The 27,572-nt window shown below is 35.8% G+C and overlaps 1 protein-coding gene across 1 annotated transcript; it reads right to left on the bottom strand.

The window, feature by feature from the left end:
* Positions 1-208: 208 nt before the first annotated feature.
* On the bottom strand, positions 209-26,800 carry zgc:174164 (uncharacterized protein LOC570656 homolog). Its single transcript, XM_048171088.1, is given in 23 exon segments — positions 209-896; positions 2,931-2,977; positions 3,322-3,415; positions 5,846-5,975; positions 6,077-6,182; positions 6,335-6,421; positions 6,710-6,893; positions 9,415-9,520; positions 9,677-9,872; positions 13,821-13,910; positions 14,998-15,169; positions 15,575-15,705; positions 17,076-17,163; positions 21,051-21,220; positions 21,388-21,459; positions 21,551-21,613; positions 21,701-21,884; positions 24,837-24,913; positions 25,036-25,080; positions 25,082-25,106; positions 25,192-25,268; positions 25,352-25,461; positions 26,643-26,800. Coding segments are annotated over 23 exon segments (2,370 nt in total). The 5' UTR covers positions 26,701-26,800; the 3' UTR covers positions 209-838.
* Positions 26,801-27,572: the final 772 nt, after the last annotated feature.

Genomic DNA, 27,572 nt, shown 5'->3' on the forward strand with positions numbered 1-27,572 from the left:
CTGTGTGCATTGAATTTATTTAATACACGAGTTCCACAATTTGAGATGAATTACTGAAATAAATGAACTTTTCTATGACATTCTAATTTATTGAGATGCACCTGTATATATAAAAGGAAATTTTAATGAATTCAGCTAATTTCTTATCAGTAACCATCATGATAACATACTTGAGGTATTGAAGCACGCAAGACCAGTGCAAGAGATAAACCGTTTAAATACAGAATATACTTTATTATTCTCATTTTGACATTTATGGTACATATAAAATACATATAATGTAGTTAAAATTACAAATGTTACAATTTAGATCAAACTAACTGAATTAAAATAGCTAACCTAACTAACAGAACATTACATTATTTAGAAAGAAAGGAAAGAAAAAAAAAAGAAAAAAAAAGAGCAGTGAACCTTTATTCTGAATGTGACTAAATATGCAAAATGTCTAACATATTTCTAGTTTGATGTCCTGGATGAATCCATGAACTGAACTCACAGGATTACAGTGCAGCTTAATCTAGAGGAAGAAAGAAGAGTTCTCTCCCCAAAGGCAATAAGTATTAACTGTCATGGTGTGTTCAGACTGAGTACACTGTCATCGCTCAATATAGGAAAAGAATTATAAATCTCTGTAAACATTTTTTTTTTTTTAAATTACAATAAGCAGCAAATACTTTTTCCTGACCAGTTCAGAACAGCATTGGTCCTTCATCTATTTTAAATTCTAGAAAAGGTGACAACAATTCAGAGTAATTTGCAGTTTGCTGCAGACAAATTCTTTGGAAAAGTGGGTCAAGTAAAAATGTCTTTAAGTCAACAACTGTCCAACATCATGCCTTCATACTGGTACTTGGGTCTGTCTGGGTGGGATTGGTTTGGGGACTCCAGGTCCTTGTCTGTAATGTTAAGAAGCAGGTCACGTGATGATAATCTCAAACATCATTGTACTCAAATGAAATAAAAGAGATTATTAAAATGAAAGGAGTTTTCAAATTTAAGTACATATGAACTAGATTTTTCCACCTGCCACCTGGTGTTTCTATGTGCTTGATAAGGTGTTCTAATTGGTTGTAAGTGTGTTGCTATGCATTTGCTTGGATATTCTGAGTGTTTTTAAGCAAGGGATGGGCAAACTCGGTCCTGGAGGGCCACTGCCCTGCAGAGTTTAGCTCAAACCCTGATAAAACATCACCTGCCTGTAGCATTCTAGTAATCCGTAAGGCATTGATTAGCTGGTTCAGGTGTGTTTGATTAGGGTTGGAGCGAAACTTGCAGGGCAGTGGCCCTACAGGACCGAGTTTGCCCATCCCTGTTCTAGGGTGTTTTGATTGATTGATTACTGGCGCAATTCTTTAATATTCTGGGTATGGCTAGATACAGTATGTCTCACCATTAAAATTTTTAGACCCACTTTATATTAAGTGTCTTTTTCTTTTAAAATAGCCAAAAGCTTTTCGATTTAAAGGTTTATTTCACCCAAAAATGAAATTTCAGTCATTAATTACTCACCCTCATGTTGTTCCAAACCCGTAAGACCTTCGTTCATCTTCGAAACACAAATTAAGATGTTTGTTGATGAAATTCAAGAGGTTTTTGATCCCCAAGAGGATGCAACATAATTACCACATTCAAGGTAGAGAAAAGTAGTAAAGACATCGTTGAAATAGTCCACGTGACTACAGTGGTTCAACCTTAATGTTATGAAGCGACGAGAATAGGTTTTGTTTGCAAAAACAAAACAAAAATAATGACTTTATTCAACAATTTCTTGTCCTCCCTGTCATTCTACTAAGCCGTTTACATTGAAGAGACAGTGCAGGCTTCTGGGTTCTACGTCAGAATGCAAACTCATTATTAGCCGGCCCTTGCGACAGCATCACACGCATACGTTGTGATGCTCACGTGAACAGCATCGGCCAATACTGAGCCGGTGTTCTGACGTAGAACCTGGAAGTGCTGCACTGTCTCTATAATGTGAACAGCTTATGAGAATGACAGGGAAAAGAAGAAATTATTGATTAAGTTTGTTATTTTTGTTTCGTTTTGCACACAAAGTATTCTGGTCGCTTCATAACAATGAACCACTTTGATTGAACCACTGTAGTCACATGGACTATTTTAATAATGTCTTTACTACTTTTCTGGACCTTGAATGTGGTAATTAAATTGCTTTCTCTTGGGGATCAGAAACCTTTTGGATTTCATCAAAAGTATCTTAATTTGTGTTCCGAAGCTGAAGCTTACAGATGTGGAACGACATGAGGGTGAGTAATTAATGACAGAAATTTTATTTTTGGGTGAACTAACCCTATTAAGTCCCAGCCTAGCAGATCCGCATTTGACTACTTGTGACAGTCTCAGCTGTATTAACCTTGTAAAGCATAACATATGAAATAATAGTAAGAAAAATCTATTTTTTTTTTTAAAAAATCTATCAGTTTATTGAACCTTTAGATGTTGTGTGCACTGTGGCAGTTCACACGACACTAACGTGAACCAGACTTCATTCGCCCCAATGGAAAGCATATTTACACTGTCTGAATCGTTCCCTATCCCCTATATAGTGCACTATGTGCCATTCACCATAATGAAAATAGTAATTGTGTAAACAAGTGCACGATTTCAGCCGCAGCTTCTATTTATAGTGTAGAGGCCTGACACTTCAGATAGAGCATGTGACTGGACAGAAAATCTGATGAGAAGCTGAAGTGCAGAATATCAAAATCGTTGATCCATGTTGACGGAAATGAGACTGAATGTGAATTTTGTCATTGTTTTGGAGAACACTAAAAAGCTTATTGATAATCTTAAGGCTAACATATTCATATTAAAAGCCAAAAAACGATTTCATGGGGACTTTAAGACACCTCCAATAAATCAATAGAGAGCACAAAAACATAGGTTGGGTTAGATATTTCTAGTAACATTACCTTGGTTGAACTACTGAGGTACCACCTGGATATGTTGGTTTATTTGGCTGAAAGAAAAAAGAAAAAAAGTGGAGCAAAGTTACTATAAAGATGATCATCAGAATTTGACTTACTATTAACTACTTAAAATTAATTGTTAAAATCACTATTTAAAAAAAAAAAGGCAAATTAACTTTTATTTAGTGAGGGTGGTTCATTAGAGTAATGTATGTGCTCTGTCAGGACAGTGATTGTGGAAATGAAAGCATGACAATGTATTTATCATTAATGTCTGGCAGTCTCTAAGAAGAACTCATGTGTATCAGTGTATTTGTAGCCCTGTTTCTATTGTTAGGGTTAACACATTTTTCATCATTATGTCAGAGTTGTGTGAGTGGCATGCTGTTTGAACCTCTGTCATTGACTGTGGAGTAGACACTCTTGTTGTATTGCCGTTTGCCACATTTGACTGGGCATTCGAAGGACCATTTGCTGCATTAGTCGACCTGTTGTAAAAATATTAAACAACATATTAGAAGATTTTCAAACATTTTTTATTCTGTGTTTGTTGACATGAACTTTCTGTCTCTGGGTGAGTTCACTAATCAATCGCATTGCAATGTTTTAAACCTGCATTTTTTTAAATGCCACTCGCAATTCAACTTCATGAGGAACAACATGCTGTGTGTATTTAAATGAAGTCAGTCAGTTACATGAAGTCAGCTTGAGGCTCATTACAGAATGTGCCGCATTAACAAACATCAATATATGATGTTTTTATCCTTCCCACAGAAAGCAATGGTAACAGTAGATTTTATTTAAAAGGAATGTGTATGTTTTCTTCACAGCAGCAGAATCTTTGCATCGTTGCAAGTATGAAAATGTTACTGGTCTATGTCTTTCAGCATATTTGTGGGAACATTTATATACATAAGGTGCAATTGCTTCAGCAGTATTTTGTGGCTGTGTTTGTGCCGTTACCTGATTTTTCTAATAAAATATGGAATATTACAACATCCAAGATGGAACATAAAATACAAGTTCCAAGACAGAAGTAACATAAAAAGAATGCCTGGTACACACTACACGATTTTAACCCTGATTTTCACTCGCCGTCAGTTTTGGAAATTGCAGACAAATGCCAGAATCGGAGGCAAATCGTTCCTCGTTCACTTGATCTGAGAGAAGACCTGGTATCATATGATAAAACAGTGCTGCATTACCCCACAAATGCTTGACATTTTGAACAGGAGACCTCTAGTGGCGAAAAATTACATATTGTGCCTTTAATGCCTTATTCTGCATGACCATATTCTATGTCCCTAAATCCTACCCCATACCTAAACTTAAATGCTACAACAACTACCTATTACTAACTATTAATTATTATTAAGCAGTAATTTAAGAGTTTATTGTGGCAAAAGTCATACAATAGTGAATATGTGTTCCCCACACCAAAGTGTTACCCTTCTTTTTCGCTGCAAATCGACGCACAGACAATATAGATCACAAACTTCCAGTCCAGTCTTGCGTGAGAACTCCTGTCTCACACGCAGTGTTGGGCATATTACTTTAAAAAAGTATTTAGTTATAGTTACTAGTTACTTCTCAAAAATTGCAACTGTTAGTAACTGAGTTACATCATTAAAAAAGTAACTAATTACCAGGGAAAGTAACTACTGCATTACGTTAAAAAAACAAAAAACAAATATGTCAAATAACTTGGATGCCCCCAATATTAAATATGTCTAAAAATAAATTATTACTTGTTTAATGCTATGTTTTTAATTCATCTATTTGATTATGAAAAGTGAACAACGTGAGTAAGATAGGAAACATCATAAGATGCGCAATATCTCGGCAGACATGGTGTGGGTCAGACATGATTTTGATTTGTAGAAAGCCTTTATTTAAAGTGAATTTCGTTTTGTAAAAATTGTATCTTAATTTTGATCAATGTTTCATCAACCAATTGCCTGGATTTAATAAATAATAAGCAAATACAGCAGAAAATATAATCATGACAATATAGTCATGGCGCCGGCGTGATCACTTGCACGTGAACTGGAGCGCATCTTATAGGCTAAATGAACCGAAACTCAGTGGCTGCCTGCCTCACAGACATGAGAAATATATCTATAGAAAGCATGAAAATGTCTACTTTTACCATTTTTTTTTCTTTTCAGCCAACTAAATAATTAAAAAAAAAAAGAAATGGGCTACTCTCTGATTATGTAATGAATGAAACGAGCATTTTCCCTCCAAGTGCGTCCATGGAGATGATGAGAGTCAGCAATGTCAACTTCATCTTTGCAGCCAACACGGATTCAAAAAAACATTAGTTTATTAATAAACAATTAAAATGTCTCCTTACTGTTTTTGTCACATTCATAATCATTTTTGCTGGTTCTTTATGGCATATAGTGCTATATAGCCTATATTACGTAAATGCTCATTATTATGGTTTATTCTCTCCAGTATTAAAGAAGTCAAATGAATATAAATGTGATTAGTCAACTAATGGCTTAAATGAACAACTACTATGGCTGAGAGAGCGCCTACTCGGATGAAAACTGCTTCAGTGAGCAGTAACACGGCATTTTTTTTTTTTGTCAGTAACGGTAACGGGGCATTTGGCATTGTAACGGGGAAAAAGTCATTTGTTTGATTACTCGTTACTGAAAAAGTAACGGCATTAGTAACGCCGTTTATTTATAACACCGTTATTCCCATCACTGCTCACACGTGATCTTAATTTATTTTCTATGTCACTAGTTCAATAGTGTGTTTGGTTGTGAAACGTAGTTTGTAGACCAGACAGAATTCCACCTATTGAAATGTGAATCCCTGTCACTGATCCATCATATAACGTGGACATGAAAGCAACTAAATAAACAGCGATCCAACAACTTTGAACTCTGAAATGTTTGATGGACCTTTGGGGTCTGGACGGACAACCCTTGAGACTGTCTCTTTTGAACACGTAGAGCAAAACGATTATTAGGACCACCAAAATTGGCACCACCAGAAGAAAGAAGATCAAGAGTCCATCTCTCAGGGAGTAATCTAAAAAGAAAGAGAGTTTCAAAGATATGATGCATCCATTTAAAAGTGTCAATGTGTGTTTTGTTTATTTAGAGAGTGAGACAGTATGAGTGTGCTCTTACCGATCTGTGCAGGGCCGCTGTCGATACTTCCTCCCCTGCCAGCTTTGTCACAGTTGGGTGGAGCCCAGCCATTGTTACAATGACAATGGAATTGATCATTACACACCTGTGCAAAAACAACACACTATTAAAAAAAAGGGTGAGACTTGATTTATATAGTGAAAACTGGTCTCTACATTAAGTGGAACTGGCACTGATTCAAATAAACACCAAAGACCAACATGGATTTAAAAAAAGAAAAGGTAGTTAGTAACTTACTCCATTACTGTTGCAGTTTCTCTGGGCATCACATTTCTGACTCTGATCCAGAACTGAAGAATTTAAACACGTAAAGTCCAAACACACCTGAGAGAAATACAGGACTCAACTGTTTGTTTAAAAGTTATAGATTATAATAAAATGAGAGTATCAAATTTAAAAGCAAATCCAAACAGTACATATTATGGAGGACACAGTTTAAAATTGGTTCTAGTGTCCATTCAAAATCATAAATCTGTGCTATAGTCTTACTTTCATTCAAGCTAATTGTCTCTTTATATGATAAAATTAAGTCTGAAATGTTCCAATACAGGTAGAAGTTTAAAACCCTACAAAACGAAGAACTTCGTTTTTTTCAATGCTCTCCATTCTAACCTTTCCAGGAGCACAGACCGAGCTAGTTTTGACATAGGCTGGATCCGGCACATCCGGGCCCAGGCCGAAGTTAGCGTTCATGCAGGTGATTGTGCCCCCCTCTAATTTTACCACACTGACCGTCGCTCCTAACGGTGGGTTGTTGCTGTCGAATACACATTGGATTTTCCCACACATAGCGTTTCTGTAAAGACACAAAATAAATTCACACAGCTTTTTAGTTGAATAAAGAACACAAAGCAAAATGAAAAAAAAATAAATAAAAAAAAATAGACAGCTGGGTTATTTTACAATAACAACATATTGCAAACCTTGTCTCCCATGCTCATTCCACATTCATTAACTGTTTAATAACTACAGTCAAACCAAAATTTAATCAGACACCTTGAACATTTCATTCATTAATACTGCTTATTCACTATAGTTTAAAAAAAATGGAAATAAAATATGACAAGATCTCAGAGTTAAACTGTGTTAGAAAAAAATAATCTTAATTATGTCAGATAACACTTAAGCAAAAATGTCTGAATAATTTTTGGTTCCAATTTTCATCAGTTTTACTGGTAGTCCACTCTATGAATCATTTTTGGGTATAATATGTCACAGTTTACATACTTTATTTTGCTATCCTCACTTACATAAATGAACTATAGTGTCCTGCACCCACTAGTAAAAATACATCAAAAATGTCTGAATAATTTTTGGTTTGACAGTATATAATAATTATCGAATATTTAATCAACACTGATGTTTTAATTAAAAGAGAATAATAACTAAAAATGTGTCATCAGATATAAAAAAATATGAAAAAATACTGATAATATATTATATTTTCTCACACTCTCTGAGAAGTTAGCTAAAAAGGCTATGTGGTCTTTTCAAAGAAGTTTGGAATCTATAGTCTGTGGCCAATAAAATGCTGATAAACAGTATCTATTTGAAATAAGCACAATATGGAATTCAAAATATTGTGGAAATTATTTAAAAACTTAAAATATACACTGCCCGGCCCAAAAAAAAAAAAAAAAAAGGTCACTTTTTGGATTGAAATGGCCAAAAGAGTGCTTAAGAGTCTATGATTGGATTATTATGTTTCTAGCATGTTATATGTTTAGGAACAGTTCTTTTAACCCTAAATGTAGGAAGACATATCATGGCCATATTCCAAGCTGACAATGTCAAGATTCATCAGGCTCAAACTGTGAAAGAAAGGTTGGGAGGGAGCATAAAGAATCAATATTTCTCTCATGAATTGGCACCTCTGAGTCCAGACCTTAAAGGTGCCCTAGATTCAAAATTTGAATTTACCTTGGCATAGTTGAATAACAAGAGTTCAGTACATGGAAAAGACATACATTGAGTTTCAAACTCCATTGCTTTCTCTTTCTTATGTAAATCTCATTTGTTTAAAAGACTTCCGGAAAACACGCGGATCTCAACATAACACCGACTGTTACGTAACAGTCGGGGTGTACGCCCCAATATTTGCATATGCCAGCCCATGTTCCCAACATTATGAAAGGCATTAGACAAGGGCAGCCAGTAACGTCTGGATCTGCACAGGTGAATCAACAGACTAGGTAAGCAAGAACAACAGCGAAAATGGCAGATGGAGCAATAATAACTGACATGATCCATGATATCATGATATTTTTAGTGATATTTGTAAATTGTCTTTCTAAATGTTTCGTTAGCATGTTGCTAATGTACTGTTAAATGAGGTTAAAGTTACCATCGTTTCTTACTGAATTCACGGAGACAAGAGCCGTCGCTATTTTCATTTTTAAACACTTGCAGTCTGTATAATGCATAAACACAACTTCATTCTTTATAAATCTCTCCAACAGTGTAGCATTAGCCGTTAGCCACGGAGAAGAGCCTCAAACTCATAGAGAATCAAATATAAACATCAAAATAAATACTTTACTCACATAATTCGAAGCATGCATACAGCATGCATGACGAACATCTTGTAAAGATCCATTTGAGGGTTATATTAGCTGTGTGAACTTTGTAAATGTGCTGTAATATAATCGAGAGCTCGTGTGGCAGGGAGCACGCGAATTAAAGGGGCGGCGCGCTGAAAAAAATCAGTGCATAGTTAATGATGCCCCAAAATAGGCAGTTAAAAAAATTAATTTAAAAAAAATCTATGGGGTGTTTTGAGCTGAAACTTCACAGACACATTCAGGGGACACCTTAGACTTATATTACATCTTGTGAAAAAGCATTCTTGGGCACCTTTAAATTCATTGAAAGTCTTTGGGATGTGCTGGAGTAGACTTTACAGAGTGCTTGACTCTTGCATTGTCAATACATACAAGATCTTGACCAAAAATTGATGCACTGTTCTCTTGGTGCTAATAACATCACAACATTTGTCTCCATCAAGAGAATAGTGCATCAATTATTGGTCAGGATCTTGTGTCTAACACAGAGAATGTGTCTAACATAATTCTGGTACAGTACTTTTTGTTAATTGTTTACCATGTGTGTTTGCCAAGTAATAAAAAATTAAAAAAACCTTTCCATTTTAACTATTTTGTTTTTGTTTTAAAATTTTGTGAGAATATCATAATGAGTATGAGTATGTATTGTTACACCCCTAATAGTTAGCATAGAATCAACCACACAACCATAATAGTATTTTTTAATGATGTAAAACAGGCATGTTTTGGCTGATGAAAATGAAATGAGGTACTCACCGCACTTCACAAGGTTTCGGGGTAGACCCAGAGTATCCACAGTTTCCAAACTCATTGCCATGAGTATTAGCATGACTAAAGCACTTATCATCTGCTTTAGTTGCCGCTACAGAGAAGAAAAAAAAAAAAAAAATCACACATAAATTCAACCATACAAAACAAGCTTTGTATAATTTTTTGAAAAAGCAGCATAGTGAGAGACAGAAAGTGACACATGATCGCCCAGTATGTTTGAGATAAAACTCTCTACAATGAGAAGTACCTGAGCCAAAAAGCTGTTTGCACTGGTAGTCAAATGTCTGGCAGCGGCCCTCAAAGCAGAAGGCTGTGTCACCGGCACAAGGGAGGCCGTCCATGATGTAGAAATCTGCTGGACAGAATGGAGACGCTCCACCGCAGAACTCCGGCAGATCACAGGGGTTGACAGACGGTCTGCAGGGTGTGCCAGCCACGTTGATCTGCTCACAGTTAGCCAGTGTTATACATTTGTATCACTTGTTTTAAGAATAAATAATTTTACAATTTTGCTTTACAGATATATGTATCTTGTCAAGATATTTGTACTGGACCATAAGATATTCATAAATGACTTTTTTTTTTGCAGTACAAGTAAATGAATAGAAGCCAAATAAATCATTCTTTCAGGGTTAAAGGTGAAGTACAGTATGAAATTTCTGCGACACCAGTGGCACTGTAATGTGTAGTCTGTTTTTGTTTAATTTTCACTGTGTTCTGTTCAGTTTGTGGATTTATTAAATAACATTTTTAACTCATCTCCTTTGTCGTACGCATCATTAAAGCCTACGACATGACAGCCTTGCAGCCGCCCCTTTCGTGCGTTGTGCCTCCCCCAACTCAAACATCACAAATGCAGCTCTTATGGGTTATTGTCAAGGCATGTCTTAAAGGGTTAGTTCACTCAAAAATGAAAAGTCTGTCATTAATTACTCACCCTCATGTCACTCCACACCTGTAAGACCTTCTTCCTCTTCGGATCACAAATTAAGATATTTTTGATAAAATCAAATGGCTTGTGAGGCCTGCATTGACAGCAAGTTAATTTAGTCTTTCAAACGCCCAGAAAGGTACTAAAAACATATTTAAAACAGTTCATGTGAATACAATGGTTAAACCTTATTTTATGAAGCGACGATAATACTTTTTGTGCGCCAAAAAAACAAAATAATTCAACAATATCTTGTGAAGGGCGACTTTATTCAATAATATCTAGTGAAAGGTGATTTCAAAACACTGCTTCATGAAGCTTCGAAGCTTTACGAATCATTTGTTTCGAATCAGTGGTTCGGAGCACTGCCAAAGTCACGTGAACCATTGAAATTTCGAAGCACTTATGATGTAACGAAGACTCGTTTACTGAAATCATGTGACATTGTCAATTTTAGATCGTTTGATACACACTCCGAATCACTGATTCGAAACAAAAGATTCGTAAAGCTTTGAAGCTTAATGAAGCAGTGTTTTGAAATCGCCCATCACTAGATATTGTTGAATAAAGTCGTTATTTTGTTTTTTTGGCGCACAACAAGTATTCTCGTCGTTGAACCACTGTAGTCACATGAACTGTTTTAAATATGTCTTTAGTAGCTTTCTGGGCATCTGAAAGTGTTAATTATCTTACTGGCAATGGAGGCCTTACGGATTTTATCAAAAATATCTTAATTTGTGTTCTGAAGATGAACAAAGGTCTTACGGGTGTGGAACGACATGAGGGTGAGTAATTAATGACAGAATTTTCTAACCCTTTAACAAGTAAAAATTAGGCTACTTCACTAAAAGGTTCAGCATATTAGGAATACTTTTAATTTTGTTGCTGTGTGTCATGTGTCACGAGTGTCTCGCTTATAATAAACCCAATCAAAGAATCTGCACCAGGCACATTTTTGACATGACGAGCCACAACTGTTTGAGGCTCTCTACACATCAAAGTAAACATCATAAACCAGCATATCTTTCTTTCTGAACTGGTTCATGATGATGCTGTATGATATTGAAACATCCATTGTAGTGTGTTGCATTGTGTGACATCCTCTCTGGACGTAATGGGTGGAGCTTATCCTAATTAGGTTTAGAGATAGGGTAAGGTTAAGCCATCCACTTACTAGCCTTGTCCAAATACCCACACTTGCGGTCTTGGCCACTTGAGAGCTTGTGCACGCGACAGGAAGTAAGTGCGCAAGACTGTCCAGTGTCTTAAAAATGCTCAAGTGCAGTGCCCTTAATGCACACTAAACCCTCACTACCTTGAATACCACTTCTGAGCGGTATTCGAAGCTAGCGTATCCCATCATGCATTATGTTCGGGAACTCACATGCCGCGAAATCGCAAGATGTCAAGGAAAACATATGACTGTAAGTTAAATTAATTATATATTACATATAATTTGGTAGTAAAATATAAAGTGTTGCACATTTTATTGATGCAAAGATAAGTGGGCTAGCCTATGTGTATTTTGTGCAACATTTACAACTGCTTTTTATCACTTAAAGAAGCACCACAATTTTAAAACAGTGTCTTATGTTAGTTGCATAGCCACCACTGAACAGACATTTAGAAGTGTATTTTAAAATGCAAAGTACTGATAATAATAATAACAACAATAATAAAAAGCTGTAAACGCTTGCATTTTTTGCAAGACTATAAGTGTGTCCCATCGAGCAATCAGGAGTTCTACACACACTTGCGGTCTTCACACTCACTTGAACACTTGAGCCAAATACAAATACAACAGCGCATGTGCGACTTGAACGTTTCAGAACAAAATCCGCAAGATAGACAACATGTCTTTCCGTGCTCATGGCCAAAGGAGTATACTTCGAAAGGCTTGCATGCTCAACTGTGCACGAGACGGAGCAAAATGCAGAAAACGAAGTATACCCAGGCCTTTAGGGTGTGGCTGGACCTTTAAACTCCAGCCATTATGTCCAGAGAGGGGGAGCTGAACATCAAGCTCCACACATTGGCTCTGTAATGAGCAGCCTCTCTCACAATGCCACTTCGCTTTGACATGTTTTGAGCCGTTTAAAGGTGCCCTAGAACCCCTTTTCAAAAGATGTAATATAAGTCTAAGGTGTCCCCTGAATGTGTCTGTGAAGTTTCAGCTTAAAATACCCCATAGATTTTTTTAAATTAAGTTTTTTAACTGCCTATTTTGAGCCATAATTATATAAATAAATCTTTTTAAATCTCACGCTCCCCCAACCCGAGCTCGCGACTGCCTTAACCAGCATAAACAAAGTTCACACAGCTAATATAACCCTCAAAATGGATCTTTACAAAGTGTTCGTCATTCATGCTGCATTCCTGTGAGTATAGTATTTATTTGGATGTTTACATTTGATTCTGAATAAGTTTGATAGTGCTCCGTGGCTAAAGCTAACATTACACAATGTTGGAGAGATTTATAAAGAATGAAGTGTTTATGAATTATACAGAATGCAAGTGTTTAATAATGAAAATAGCGACGGCTCTTGTCTCCGTGAAAACAGTAATAAACGATGGTAACTTTAACCACATTTAACAGTACATTAGCAACATGCTAACAAAACATTTAGGAAGACAATTTACAAATATCATTAAAAATATCATGTTATCATGAATCATGTCAGTTATTATTGCTCCATCTGCCATTTTTCGCTATTGTTCTTGCTTGCTTACCTAGTCTGATGATTCAGCTGTGCACAGATCCAGACGTTAATACTGGCTGCCCTTATCTCATGCCTTGATCATGGGCTGGCATATGCAAATATTGGGGTCATACATATTAATGATCCCGACTGCTACGTAACAGTCGGTGTTATGTTGAGATTCGCCTGTTTTTCGGAGGTCTTTTAAACAAATGAGATTTACACAAGAAGGAGGAAACAATGGAGTTTGAGACTCACTGTATGTCATTTCCATGTACTGAACTCTTGTTATTCATCTATGCCGAGGTAAATTCAATTTTTAATTCGATGGCACCTTTAATCTTTGAAGGTCTAATTTTTCCATGTAACGTGTCAGCCATCGTCCAACACACCAGCTAAACACCCTCTGGCTCCATGTGATATAGTAGCCACGCCCCAAACTCTCACTATAGGTTGTGCTGGAAAAAGACTGACGAATCTGAGCGGACCACTCTTAATGTTTTGAGGGTGCTTGGGAGGCTCAATATTGACACTTTTGGTGAAGATAAATTCATGAATGGCGTACTAATAGTAGTCAATGTATGATAAACTGTGTTAAGAGAATGTGTTTTAACATAAAAAAAATCGTACGCATTTCACCTTTAATGTTTGGCTTAGTCTGTAGTCATTATAATTAGCTTTATATAAAACAGTAGAAGTATTTAGTATGTTCATATTTAAATAGCTAGATCAACATGTATGTGTGTGATGAGGGATCTGACCTGACAGTTTTCACAGCAGCTTCCTGCGGCACAGGCCGAGCCCTTAGTGAGGGTGCATGTTTCGGCATTACAACACTTATTATTGCACTCCTGCAACACAAAAGAAACACTACATTCAGTACAGCAAGACTGAAAAGGTCAGTAGTGCGTCATACAGCAAATCAGTTTAATTTTTAAGATGACAAAGTGTCTTTGTCTTTCCTTTAGATTTTAAATGATCAATGACCATAAAAACAAATGGGAAAACCAGTTAGGTCACACTAAACATGAAATGACAATCAAAACCCATTTAACTTCTGATTCAGTGGATTTTGTGGATTATAGATTTATCCATCATGAGAATTGGATATTGTAAAGTGAGCTAGGATGGTATTGGTTAATATTATTTTTCCTGCTCACACATCTCTGGTTGCTTCAACAGAAAAGGATCATGTTCAAAAGTGGATCAAACTATTACATTTTGATTAACTATTATTAAAATAAGTGCTTTTTTAAAATAATATGCACAAATAGAAAGTAAATTAGGCCCATTTGGATTTCATGTCAACTGTAACACTCTAACTATGAGTGTCAAATATGTCAGCCACCTTTGCTCATACAGTATTTACCAAGGGTGCCAATATTAGTAGAGGGCACTGTACTAGCTCATCTGTCAATCATGACGTTACTCCCAGTTTTCATGGCATCAAATAACTTGCTAATTAAAATTAAAGTTATTTGAAAAATGAATATTTGAAGATACATCAGAGTGATAACTACCTAAAATGACAGGAACCATCTTAGGGGAAAAAAAAAATATTTGAAGTGTAATTTTTAGATTTTTTAGTTTTGCTCACATCCCATTTGATTACATGGAGAAGATGGTGTTTATGACCTATACAGTAGCCAGTCACCAAGAGGGTGATCGAAATGTTTGGAATCACTTTTTAGTGAAAAGAAAAAAGAAAGAAACCTACAAATAATAAAGCATAAAGGAATAGGATAGGGTAATAAATTGTGTGTAATAAATTAGTTTTTGGAATAAAAGTGCCTGGAAACTGAATACATTGGAAATATAATTAATTATAACTCTAAATATTGATAAGGGAACATAAAAATTTTTTTTTAAAAAAACTAGAAGCCCTTGAGACTGAAGTCCTGATTGCGTTCTATTAAGCCTCTGAGTTTTAAAAAATACCTGAGGTGTGCCACAGTCACACTCCTCTCCACTCTCCAGAATTCCGTTCCCACACCTGGGCACTGTGATGATGTTGTCTTGAGAGGGCTGGTTCCTCAAACACACCCCACCACCTCGCAGAATCAACCTCTCAAAATTGTCTGCACTGCAGTCACTGAATTTAGTCCCTCCACTGCATTCACATCCAAACACAACATCAAAACGTCAAGGACAGCAGTACTACGGTTTTCTCTTATTAAAGTCAAAATTAAATGTTCTCCATTTTATTTTCATATGCAGATGCATTTCTGAGTCAAACGGGACACATATTAAAAACCAATGTGTAAATACAATCAGAAAACTATTTGGCATATTAAGGGTAACCATTGGTATTGTTGTAATTCTGTATTACTTTTAACAAATTGTTTTGTTTAACATACTTAAAACTTAAAGAGAAGATAAAGTAAAGTAAAATTCTGTTACCCATGTCATTCCAAACATATATGAATTTCTTTTGTGTTCCATAGAACCAAAAAGAAATAAAAATATTCACACATATAGTTGCACTAATGAAGGATTTATATGAAACAACACTGACCTGTTAGTGGATGCCATGATGCACTTCCCAACACAGTTACAGCCACTGACGTCATCATGACTCATGCCCAGGTTATGTCCCAGCTCATGAGCAACCACCGTAGAGAACGACTGCAGATTGCCATTACTAAACTGTGATGATATAACAGTGAAAAACAAAGGAGACATGAGATTAGAGATTGCTGGCAAATTATATACACCTAAATGTATTTGAGGCAGGTATGTGAGAGCACAGACAATTAAAACAATGAAATGCAATAAATATTTCAATAAAGATGTCACATGTTAACAGCTTCAACCCTGAAAAGTCTGATATGAAATAATAGTCAGAAAAAAGACAAGTAAACAGTCATTAATAAAAATAAAGAACAAATAATTAAACTACAAGCAACAGCACTGAACCGTTTTGAATGCAATTTGCATTGGGATCATAAATAACTTAATATGTTTTTATTACCTAATCAGGAGAGGGAAAAAAAATAAATAAATAAAAATATATATCACAATGCCGGCTCAACATCGTGTCGATGGACAATGGCATCATCTATCAGCCCAACCCTAGGCTGATGTCACTTTAAGAGATGCACGGATCCAAATTATTGATACTGATGCATTGTCCTTCTCTACTGTTTACATTCACTTAAGCCATAACTGACTATGTTTACTAGGATACTCGACAATGTGGCCATTTTGAGATAATTTTGTGTGAACTTGTTTGAACTGTTTAAACGCTTCTGATGTGCACACAAAACTTCTTGCACAATGTGTGAGTTCTCTTTCGCGTCATCTTGTGCTTGAATGCTTAAATTGGCAAGGCTTGAAAACGCGTACAAATGAGAAACTTTCATGACCATGCAGCACTTCTCCGATTGGGACAGTGACAGTTCCTTCAACTGTCTGGTATGCCTTTCACGCTAAAAGGTGCATCTGTATCCACCATATTCAGCACTGAATGAATGACAGGGTCCCCACTGTTGCGCAAGGTAAATAAGAGGACGATATCTAGTGGAGAAGACTAGTAATAAGATTAATGTCAATCAGATATTATGTTCAATGTTTGGAAATAAATACGGAAAAAGAGACTGATTCATGGCTTTTGAGAATTGATATCAAATCGACCACATTTAAAAAAACGATTAATCGAAAAATCTATTTTTTTTTTGCCCAGCCCTAAAAGCCTGATGTAAGCAAAAAGCAAAAAAAAAAAAAAAAAAAAAAACAACCTGAATGAGGATGTACAACAATACTAAAAAGTCTTTTTACTTGCTAAAAAAAAGTACAAATTATCAATTATGATAGCCTTTTTAGGGGTAATTGCTTCTCTTCCTTCAGGCAGCCAGTTTGCAAACATGCCTTTTCATCAATAAAACATGCAGGTTTTAGATTACTGCCTTCAGAAAACTGTCACCCCTGAAGGCTTCAGAATACTTAAGAACATTCTAACATAATCAATAGTTTTATTATAATAGTAAAGATCACTGATGCAGTATAAATGTTCTAACCGTACTGATTCCTCCACCGTTGTTCACAGAGCACACAGTCCCTACGAAGGCCATGCCGAGCACACCTCCAGGGTACGCTCCTGAACCTCTTTAAGAAACAGAGACACAGATCATGTTACATGAAACATACACAGGTCTGGTATCAACAACATCTGGTGTCATCTCTGAGACCCAAGACAAATTAAATTAAATGGTCTACACAGTACTTTGTTGTCGTTAAAAAAGTATGTTCAATATAGCATGATTTTTTTGTAGTATGAATGTAATCCGGACGTACAACATTCAAAGTGTTAGGGAAGCTACTCTAAAACTGTAGTTTAGCAAGCTAAAACTACTCACACGTTAAAGTACTTAAGATACAGTCAAGCCACCCTTCTGAAAAAGTAGTTAGCTACATTACAAGTTAATATCAAAAAGCAGCCAGCTAAATTGAAACTACTTAATGGAGCTTTCAGAATTCACTCTGAACAAAGCCACACTCTGAGACGTGAATCATGAGCTGCTTCGTTCTGAAACCCGCAGCAACCAATTTAATGAGGTCACAGCCTTTGCCATGTGATAAGAGCAATAAGCTATATTGTGATTTTGTTTTCTGTTTGATTGACAGATGCTTTGCCAAAGCAATGGTGCAGAACACAACGTTAGTGATCTTTTAGGTTCATTACAAAACTGTGGCGGGACAGATAAACTATGGTGGGTCATCATTGTAATTACACTTAGAAATTGGCATTTGATACAGAGAGTGCAATGGAGCAGAATAATCAATTTAAAAGGCTATTATTCAACTGTATGTTCTTGAAGTCTTCGATGCTGGTAGAGTTTTATTCTTTGGTTTGCATAAATTACATACAAAAGTGTAACCTTTACTAGTCCATTCATGGGAAATCAAGCCACTCCTATATGTCCTTTACATAATCATCAGACAATCTCTTCTCAGTGAACTCTAAAGCAGGAAGATTCGTGATATAACAATAGATGGCAGTAATGCACAATTTTAGTTTGTGACCTAATAAGACGATGACACGGCGCTGGTTTAATGCATTGCGGGTTCGGCAAAACGCAAAAGTGCCAAAAATGTCAAATTCAACCGTTTCGACCAATGGTTTTTACTAATGGCCAACACAGGCTCATTGGAAAAATCTGCCTCTACTTACATTTTTTTCAAAACTCAAAACATACCAATACATACAAATCATCACAGTTTCCAATTGAATTGAACACTAGAGGCAGTTAAAAGCAGCAGCAACTTTTATTGCTTTTTCACACAAAATTATGATTACAGGGGCAGATTATCGATCAATAAAGACTTATTTTTGGATGGTTCCTTGCACAATATGACCTCAAAACACTTTTACCATAGTGCATCATTTGTAAAACAATACATTTTGATATTTAAATCACAAAACCAGCTCCATATGTGTGGCTTTTCTTATACACTATATTGCCAAAAGTATTGGGACACCCCTCCAAATCATTGAATTCAGGTGTTCCAATCACTTCCATGGCCATAGGTGTATAAAATCAATAACCTAGGCATGCAGACTGCTTCTACAAACATTTGTGAAAGAATGGGTCGCTCTCAGGAGCTCAGTGAATTCAAGTGTGGTACTTCCTCATTTGTGAAATTTCCTCACTACTAAATATTCCACGGTCAACTGCAACTCAGCCACAAAGTGGTAGGCCACGTAACATCACAGAGTGGGGTCAGCACATGCTGAGGCGCACAGTGCGCAGAATTTTCTGCAGAGTCAATAGCTACAGACCTCCAAACTTCATGTGGCCTTCAGATTAGCTCAAGAACAGTGCGTAGAGAGCTTCATGGAATGGGTTTCCATGGCCGACGAGCTGCATCCAAGCCTTACATCACCAAAAACAATGCAAAGCGTTGGATGCAGTGGCGTAAAGCAAGCCGCCACTGGACTCTAGAGCAGTGGAGACGTGTTCTCTGGAGTGACGAATCACACTTCTCTTTCTGGCAATCCAATGGATGAGTCTGGGTTTGGCGGTTGCCAGGAGAACGGTACTTGCCTGACTGCATTGTGCCAAGCGTAAAGTTTGATGGAGGGGGGATTATGGTGTGTGGTTGTTTTTCAGGGGTTGGGCTTGGCCCCTTAGTTCCAGTGAAAGGAACTCTTAATGCTTCAGCATACCAAGACATTTTGGACAATTTCATGCTCCCAAATTTGTGGGAACAGTTTGGGGATGGCCCCTTCCTGTTCCAACATGACTGTGCACCAGAGCACAAAGCAAGGTCCATAAAGACATGGATGAGTGAGTTTGGTGTGGAGGAACTTGACTGGCCTGCACAGAGTCCTGACCTCAACCTGACAGAACACCTTTGGGATGAATTAGAGCAGAGACTGCGAGCCAGGCCTTCTTGCCAACATCACTGCCTGACCACACAAATGCGCTTCTAGAAGAATGGTCAAAAATTCCCATAAACAATCCTAAACCTTGTGGAAAGCCTTCCCAGAAGAGTTGAGGCTGCTATAGCTGCAACGGGTGGGCCAACTCCATATAAAAACCCTACAGATTAAGAATGGGATTCATGTGGACGTAAGGCAGGTGTCCCAAAACTTTTGGTAATATAGTGTATATCAGACTTGCTTGGTAGCTCACATAGATAGCAATGCTAGAAAGCCTATGCACTTGGCAATTGTGATTTTTCAAATAGTCTATTCTATTTCATCATTAAAATCCATTCATCTTGACAGAGGGGGCAGGACAGTCCAAATGAGGGAACTCGAAGTTTGCAGGTTTGAGTCTCAGTACCACTCACATTACCCACACAACTGAGGTGCCCCTGAGCAAGGCAACTAAACCCCAATCGCTCCCCAGGCACCGAAGCAAAAATGGCTGCCTACTGTTCTGGGTGTGTGTTCACAGTGTGTGTGTTTTCAATACTCAGTGCTGTGTGTGTGCACTTGGATGGGTGAAATGCAGAGCACAAATTCTAGAGAGTATACTAGAGACTATGGGTCACCATACTTAGCTACACATAACATTTCACATTAAAAGTGTTGCGAAACATGCAAGACGCAACATATCATATTGCACAAATGTCACCACAGACATATTTTACCAATGAGCCTGGGTTGCGAACAGTGTTGGGGAAAGTTACTTTTAAAAGTAATGCATTACAATATTGCGTTACTTTTTCTCACCGGGGCTCGGCTTGCTTGTTTGTTTGTTTTTTAATAACAAAAAAGTTCTATTTTTGGCAAAAAAGGCCCTTTCACACCAAAAGTGAAATCAATAAGCCTCAGGCTGAAGGAAAAGCATATTTACACCTGTAAGTAGAGGGCCACAAACGAACCTTTCAGATGTGCTGCCGTTCTGGATTTAAGAAGAATAGGATACAGGAGAAGGAAGTTCTAGTTCTTATTTCTAAATCTAATCTAAAGTATTTCTGCTTATTAGTATGGCTGAATTAGATATATTGAAGGTCAGCAGCAGAGACATTGGTTAATAATTGAGATTAAATACATAAGGTATATTTGTGTAATTTAATATAGTGAATTATTACAGGTTTGCAAAAATTCTGAGATTGCATTTCACTGTTTTTTATTCATTTTGAGGAATACTGAATGTTTTTGTGCAAGTGAGATGAGTAAATGCATGTTCACATTTAGTCTAGAACTACAATAACCATCATGCTTACACAGCGCACACAATATCTCTGCACTTTATTTCTCACAACATGGGGACAACATGTCAGTCAATAAATGTGAAAAAGTAACTTGCGTTACTAATTTGAAAAAGTAACTTAGATATTTTGTTGTAAATTGAAAAAGTAATGCGTTACTTTACTAGTTACTTGAAAAAGTAATCTGATTACGTAACTCAAGTTACTTGTAATGCGTTACCCCCAACACTGGTTGCGAATGCCAGATGAGGGAGTCTTCAGGAAACAATCATAACCACATTCTAGCAGCTCAAGAATGATCAAAAACTTCATTGAATAGGAGTACTTACACAACGAGTTGTCCCACATCATGCCTAAGTTGAGGTAACAGATCTGATTTCCTCCACTGCACAAACCTGCCCAACACTTCCCCAGCACTGCCTTCCACACTGAAGGGGTTCTCCTTGTCAAAGATCTTCAAGCCAATCAGTGATATCCGGATATTCAGCTCTTTGTAGTACTAGGGTGAACATGGAAACAGCCACAAATATTTCATTACATCAGTCTATAAACAAACATTCACAAGAAAGGCTCTGAAATACAATACAACAGTCTTAATACATTATTGACTGAGGTTAGGGTTGGGCTTATCCTAACAATAACTTTATCTATAGCTATAATTCTCACCGTATCCAGTAAGTTAGTCAATTGGACCATCTCATCACGCACAGCAGTTGTATTTCTGTTCTTTAAGAGAAACTGAGAACAGATAAACACACATTTCAGAATCAGCTGTATAATGATGAAAAAACTATTCCCAAAATACAGGCTTCTAATGGCTTAAACTTACCCTTTGGTAGTCAACCACTAATACCAATTCCACATATTTGGTCTGAGGTAAATTTCGCTTTTTCTGTGGATTCGAAAAATTCAATGTAATATCAAATATTGTGTTTGTAGAACATCAAAATGTTTATAAGACAATACAACATTTTCGAACCCGTAAAAACATGGACATATCAGCGTAATGGGAGTGGTCCTCACTGGGAGATGTTTCATTGGCCACTCCACATACAAATGGCTCTGACTGACTGTCCTTCAACAGGAAGAGGAGGTGTTCATTGGCTTTGGAGTGCAAGATGGGTTCCAGCCCATAGCTTTCATTACCGATGAGAATGACCCCCCTGAAACACAGTGCACAACAGCACACCAAGTTACAACCTAATGTTTGAGAGACCCTTTTTATAGCTCAAAAAACATTAACAGCTAACACTGAACATAAAAGTTTGATATGACTATTTTTACTCTTATTAGAAGTTATCATTTAACTTTGTGCAAATATCCCATCTTGTTGGCTAAGGCTATTTACACTAGCTCCGTCCACCAATGACAGGTTGAGCTAGACAAAATGACAAAAGAAACCTGTCTGGTGTGGAGAATAAAGGTGCGGTCACATTTACCATTGCTCTGTGAAATTTTGTGCCTGAAATCCAGTCATTTCAATAGGAATCCGTGCGATCGGGAGTTTGGCGTGAGGGAGGAAAAGTTCCCCATGCAGCTTTCGTTAGTGTTCAGATTTGTCATGAAAATTCGCTGCATTCACCAGCAGAAAGCTGAGTGGTTTAAAAATTACTTCTATGTGAGCTGTTCTTGTAAAAAATAATAAAATCTTGCAGAAGGTTTTGCTAATGTGTAGCTTTTAATGTGGCCTACATTTTTTTCAGATCTCATTCAACTTCTTTTCCTATCATATCACCTCTGAGAGGCATATATTTTAACCCTTGTGCGGTCTTCGTTTGGGAAGTACACTCAGAGTCTTTGGTGTCTCCACAGACCCCAGGCAACAAAATGTAATTTTGTAACAAAATAATACGTTTTTTTTTTTTTTTAAACAAACATAATTTTACTCTGTTTTTAATCCACATTTGTGCAGTTTTTGGAGGATGTGTCATATTTTTTAAATTTATATAAATAAATTTAAAAAAAATTTTTTTTTTAATAGGTTTTTATACAAAAACAGCTTTATAAAACCCACATTTATAAAAAAATTTTCATGGGAATAACATGGATAATTTGACATGGTTTTTGTCCATCTTTTGGAAAATGCAGTTTTAAAAGTAAAAAAAAAAAAAAAAATCACTTTTACCAGTAAATGGCTGCAGAGCTCCACTATTTGCTATGGGCTATTTGACTAACTGAAAGACATCTTTTCACAAGTATTTTTCAGTTGGATTCACATCTAAATATTATGAAATCACAATTATAACAAAAAAAGCTACTTTTTGTCAAAGTTTAGTATTTTTTGTAATGAAAAAAATCAGTTTTTCAATATTGTTACATTATGATGAGACCCACTTAGAAAAATTCATCCTCAAAATCAACATTTTTGAAAAACTTTTTTTTTCCAGTACAAAAAAAAAAAATCTAAACTTTGACAAAAAGTAATTTTTATTGTCATAATTGTGATTTCATAATATTTAGATATAAATCCAACTGAAAAATACTTTCAGTTAGTAAAATAGCAAATAGTGGAGCTCTGCCGTCTTCTGGTAACAGTGCAGTTTTAAAACTGCATTTTCCAAAAGATGGGCAAAAATCTTACACTAAACCATGTCAAATTATCCATGTTATCCCCATGAATGAAAGCTAGAAATGTGGGTCTTTTATAACATGAATTTTACATAAAAAGCTGTTTTTGTATAAAAACCTACTCAACAATTTATTTATTTATATAAATTTAAAAGATAAGATAAATCCTCCAAAAACTGCACAAATATGTCATCAAAACATTAATAAACAGAGTAAAATTACATTTGTTCTTAAAAACAATTATTTTGTTACAAAATTACATTTTGTTGCCTGGGGTCTGTAAGGACCCCAAATATCCTTAGTGTGACTTTTTTTTCTACACTAACATAAAAAACAAGATATCATTTCATTTATTATTTTTTTTTTATTTGTAGATCTAGAAAGTGTTAACAACTGTACAAAGTTTCATGTCATTTGGACAAAGAGAACCTTTTTTTTTTTATTTTAGCAAATGTCGTTTCGGGTCTAAAAAGACCTCAAAGATCCTATAAGGGTTAAAATAAAAAGTGAAGAAAATATTCAGAAAGTAGAAATAAAGTGCCTAATGGGTATTTATTAGGTCTATAATTTAAAATAGATGTGATGTCTGAACAACACTGACCGCCACACGTGCAGCAGTTGTTAACACGCTCAAAACTGTGGCTCCCATTCCTGGACCTTCGATTGCACCTTTACTGGTCAGCATGGTTACGGGTAGGGGGTATTTGTAGGTGTAAGATCCCAATAAGACAGGATTCATTTATGATTTTAATAAATATAACCATATAGACTAAATAAGATGTTATTATTGCATATGATTTTACAACATACTACAATACACCGAGGTTCAAATAGTATCTGCCACTATTTTCACTTAGTGCAAAGAAAATACTCATATTTTTTCTGAATAGGTCAGAGGAACATATCAATATAAACTAAAGGGAAAATGTCAAGTTCATTTTGAAATTATGATAATTCTCCTTTCTTGTATAACATTGTGAACAAAAAGACATTAAGTACAGTCATGTTCAACAGAACATGATTAACTTAGTTCAACTTAGAGATGCAAAACACCTTTCATATTTCGAACTTCTAGACTAGTGTTAATGTTTAAGTTAAGTTTACATTTTAGACTGAAGAATCAACACAAAATGCAATGATCTGCACTGTAAAGATAGCTAGATTGTTAGAAAAAAACAGACCAATCACCATTCAGCATGCAAATAAATTAAATAAGGAAGACCAACTGCTATTATCTGCAAATTAAAGTTTGAATGGAGCCTGTAGGTTAAAGCTGAATACATTTTTGGCTTTTGATTTTCATCAGCAGTCATCTGTGTGCGTGTACACGAGCGCCAACAGCGGCATGCAAGCACTCAAAAGAAGTGGGAACACTATCGAACGCTGGCAAAAAGTCCCACCCACAAATTACACCAATGAAGAAGAGGAATTTTATAGAGAGCTGCCTTGCAAGCACAGTAACAACTTTTAAGTTAATAAATGACGAGGCACCCAACAAACTAGTACGACTACAATTTAGGTAGCGAAAGTGTAAGCAGCATACATACCTGAGACCTTCACAGGTGCTGAGAGCTACGAGAGAGTCTTCATAACCCTTCACATACCCTTGATAATGACAATGCTCCTGAAACAAAACCACCAGTTTTAGTACAGCTTGTTTTCCATTTCCTCATTCTGAACCAAACTAAAATAAATTTAAAGTAGGTGGTGGACAATGTCTCTTTCATTAAATTAAAAAAGAAAAACAAGTCTTACAACTTTCCCTTTCTCCTGTACATCATGAGATAACACGAACAAAGTTCTTCGATAAAAAGTCTCTGTGGGAATAAGAGATCAAAGTATAATTTTTAATCATTAAATAAAGACAGAATATTTCAGCCAAAGTACTTCCAAAGTTCTTACGTGTTCTTTGTCAGATGCAGTATACGTTCACTGCCATCAATCATGACCGAGTATGTGATGCTATCAGCATGTCTATCCTGGAATCAGACACATCAATTTAAATCAGGGAGAGAACAACATTATAATTACTTCCAGACACCGTCACAACAGGTGATGTTACCTGTGCAGGTGTGTGTGAGGGGTCTGCATTTCTCCTCCAGCGCTCATGAACCAGCTGAGGTTTGACAACATCATAGTTCTTCAGATATGACGTCTGGTCTGTGGTCTGGACTATGAAGGCATATGATAAAAGCAGCAAATAAACACAACTGAAAGAATATCTGAATAACTAAATATGGAAGTTAGATCATTTGCAGAAATTGATTTTGATGAAGTCTATTGTCTATTGAAAGAAGTCTCTTCTGCTTACCAAGGCTGAATTTATTTGATCAAAAATGCAGTAAAAAGAGTAATATTGTGATATTTAATAAAATTGTAATAGATTTTAAAATGTAATTTATTCCTGTGATGGCAAAGCTGGATTTTCTCAGTCTTCAGTGTCACATGATTTTTCAGAAATCATTGTAATTTAGTGCTCAATTATTATCCGTGCTCAATTATTAACAACAGTTCTTATTATTATCAATCTCGAGAACAGTTTTTGCTGATTATTATTTTTGTGTAAACTGTGATACATGTTTTTCAGGATTCTTTGATGAACAAAAAGTTTTTAAAAAAGCATTTATTTGAAGTAGACATCTTTTGTATCTCTATAAATGTCTACTGTCATTTGAATCAATTTAATGAGTAATAAATGTATTAATTTCTATCTTTCTTTTTAAAGATCTTACTTACCCCAAACTTTTAAATGGTAGTGTATCATAAATGGTTTCCAAAAAAATAAATAAATAAATAAGCACAACTGTTTTTAACATTGATGATAATAATAAGTTTCTTGAGCAGCAATTCAGTATATTAAAATTATTTCTAAAGGATCATGTGACACTGAAGATGGCTGCTGAAAATTTAGCGTTGCTATCACAGGAATAAATTAGATTTTATACTGTTCGAATAGAAAACACTTATTTTAGATTTTAATATATTTTTCACAATATTACTGTTTTTACTATATTTTTACAGTGTACAGTTTTAGTGATTTCATGTAGTTTTTTGCGACACTGTGTTATACGTGCTATTTTTAAACAAGACCAAAACACTAATAATCTAATTAAACCTAATGATATTAAGAATAATACTGTCTACCAATATATTGTTTCCCCTGTATGATTAATACAATCCAATACTGACGTTTTTTAAAGTAGTTTTGTAGTTTGTTGTTGTTGGGTAAACACGACGATTCTTTGTATGGTGATACTGTTGACTTCATATTTTGCACACAGTGGAGGAGCATTGTGTGTAGCCTAATAAGTCAACAGTAAGAAAACAAGTGTAAATGAGTGGATTTTTCTTACCTGGACAAATCGCGAAGTTTGTAATGATGAGAATGGAGATGTATACATGTCGCGTCATGATGTTTCCCTGTACTGACGCTTGATCTCAGGTGAGCACGAACGAAGGGCGTGCACGAGCAGTCAGACAGGTGGAGCGACATTCTTTTATTTTCTTTCAGGCCCGCAACTATTTAGGGATTGTATATTTATTTATAGCTAAAGACGGTGGTATAGATAAACATGTTGGCTGATTTATTCCATAGGCCTATATATAATTCATTAAAAAAGCGGGTGGGTGAGTAAATAAATAATACAAACATACATACATACATACATACATACATACATACATGTATACATACATACACAAATGCATCATTTGTACATGTAATATTATTATAAATATTACGTAGGCTATCGTGACGTGTTAAGTTATTACTCAAAAAGCTTAAATCAATCTATGATTGAAAACTGGTATTATAGGCATGATATACACAAAGCTATTATAAGTGTAATCAAATCTAGTGAGAAACAGTCCTATATTGTTTGTTTGTTTGTTTGTTTGTATGTTGCGTCTAATAGTATATTCACCTCTTAAAAGGTGAAACACAAACTGTTTATTCCTCCAGGGGGCGCTCGGCGGTTAATAAAGCCCAATCTTTCTTTGAGCTACATATTTATGTCCTGTACAAATGTAAAATCGTAATCAACCTTTCCGAACTTTCTTTTTATTATTATTATTATTGTTATTGAATTTTCAATAGGGTAAAACACAGATCGACGTCAAATAATAATTTTTCACTCCTTCTCCAACAAATATCTGTTTCATCAATTATCTTTTTCAGCAAGAGATGTCTTATCACCTTTACAGTGGTCTGGACAAAAAAAATACACTTAAATATTTATTAGTACACTTAAATATTTAGTAGAAGCATCACACTGCCCATAAAA

The sequence above is a fragment of the Megalobrama amblycephala genome, linkage group LG20 (assembly GCF_018812025.1).
Source record: "Megalobrama amblycephala isolate DHTTF-2021 linkage group LG20, ASM1881202v1, whole genome shotgun sequence".
Classification (NCBI taxonomy): Eukaryota; Metazoa; Chordata; class Actinopteri; order Cypriniformes; family Xenocyprididae; genus Megalobrama; species Megalobrama amblycephala.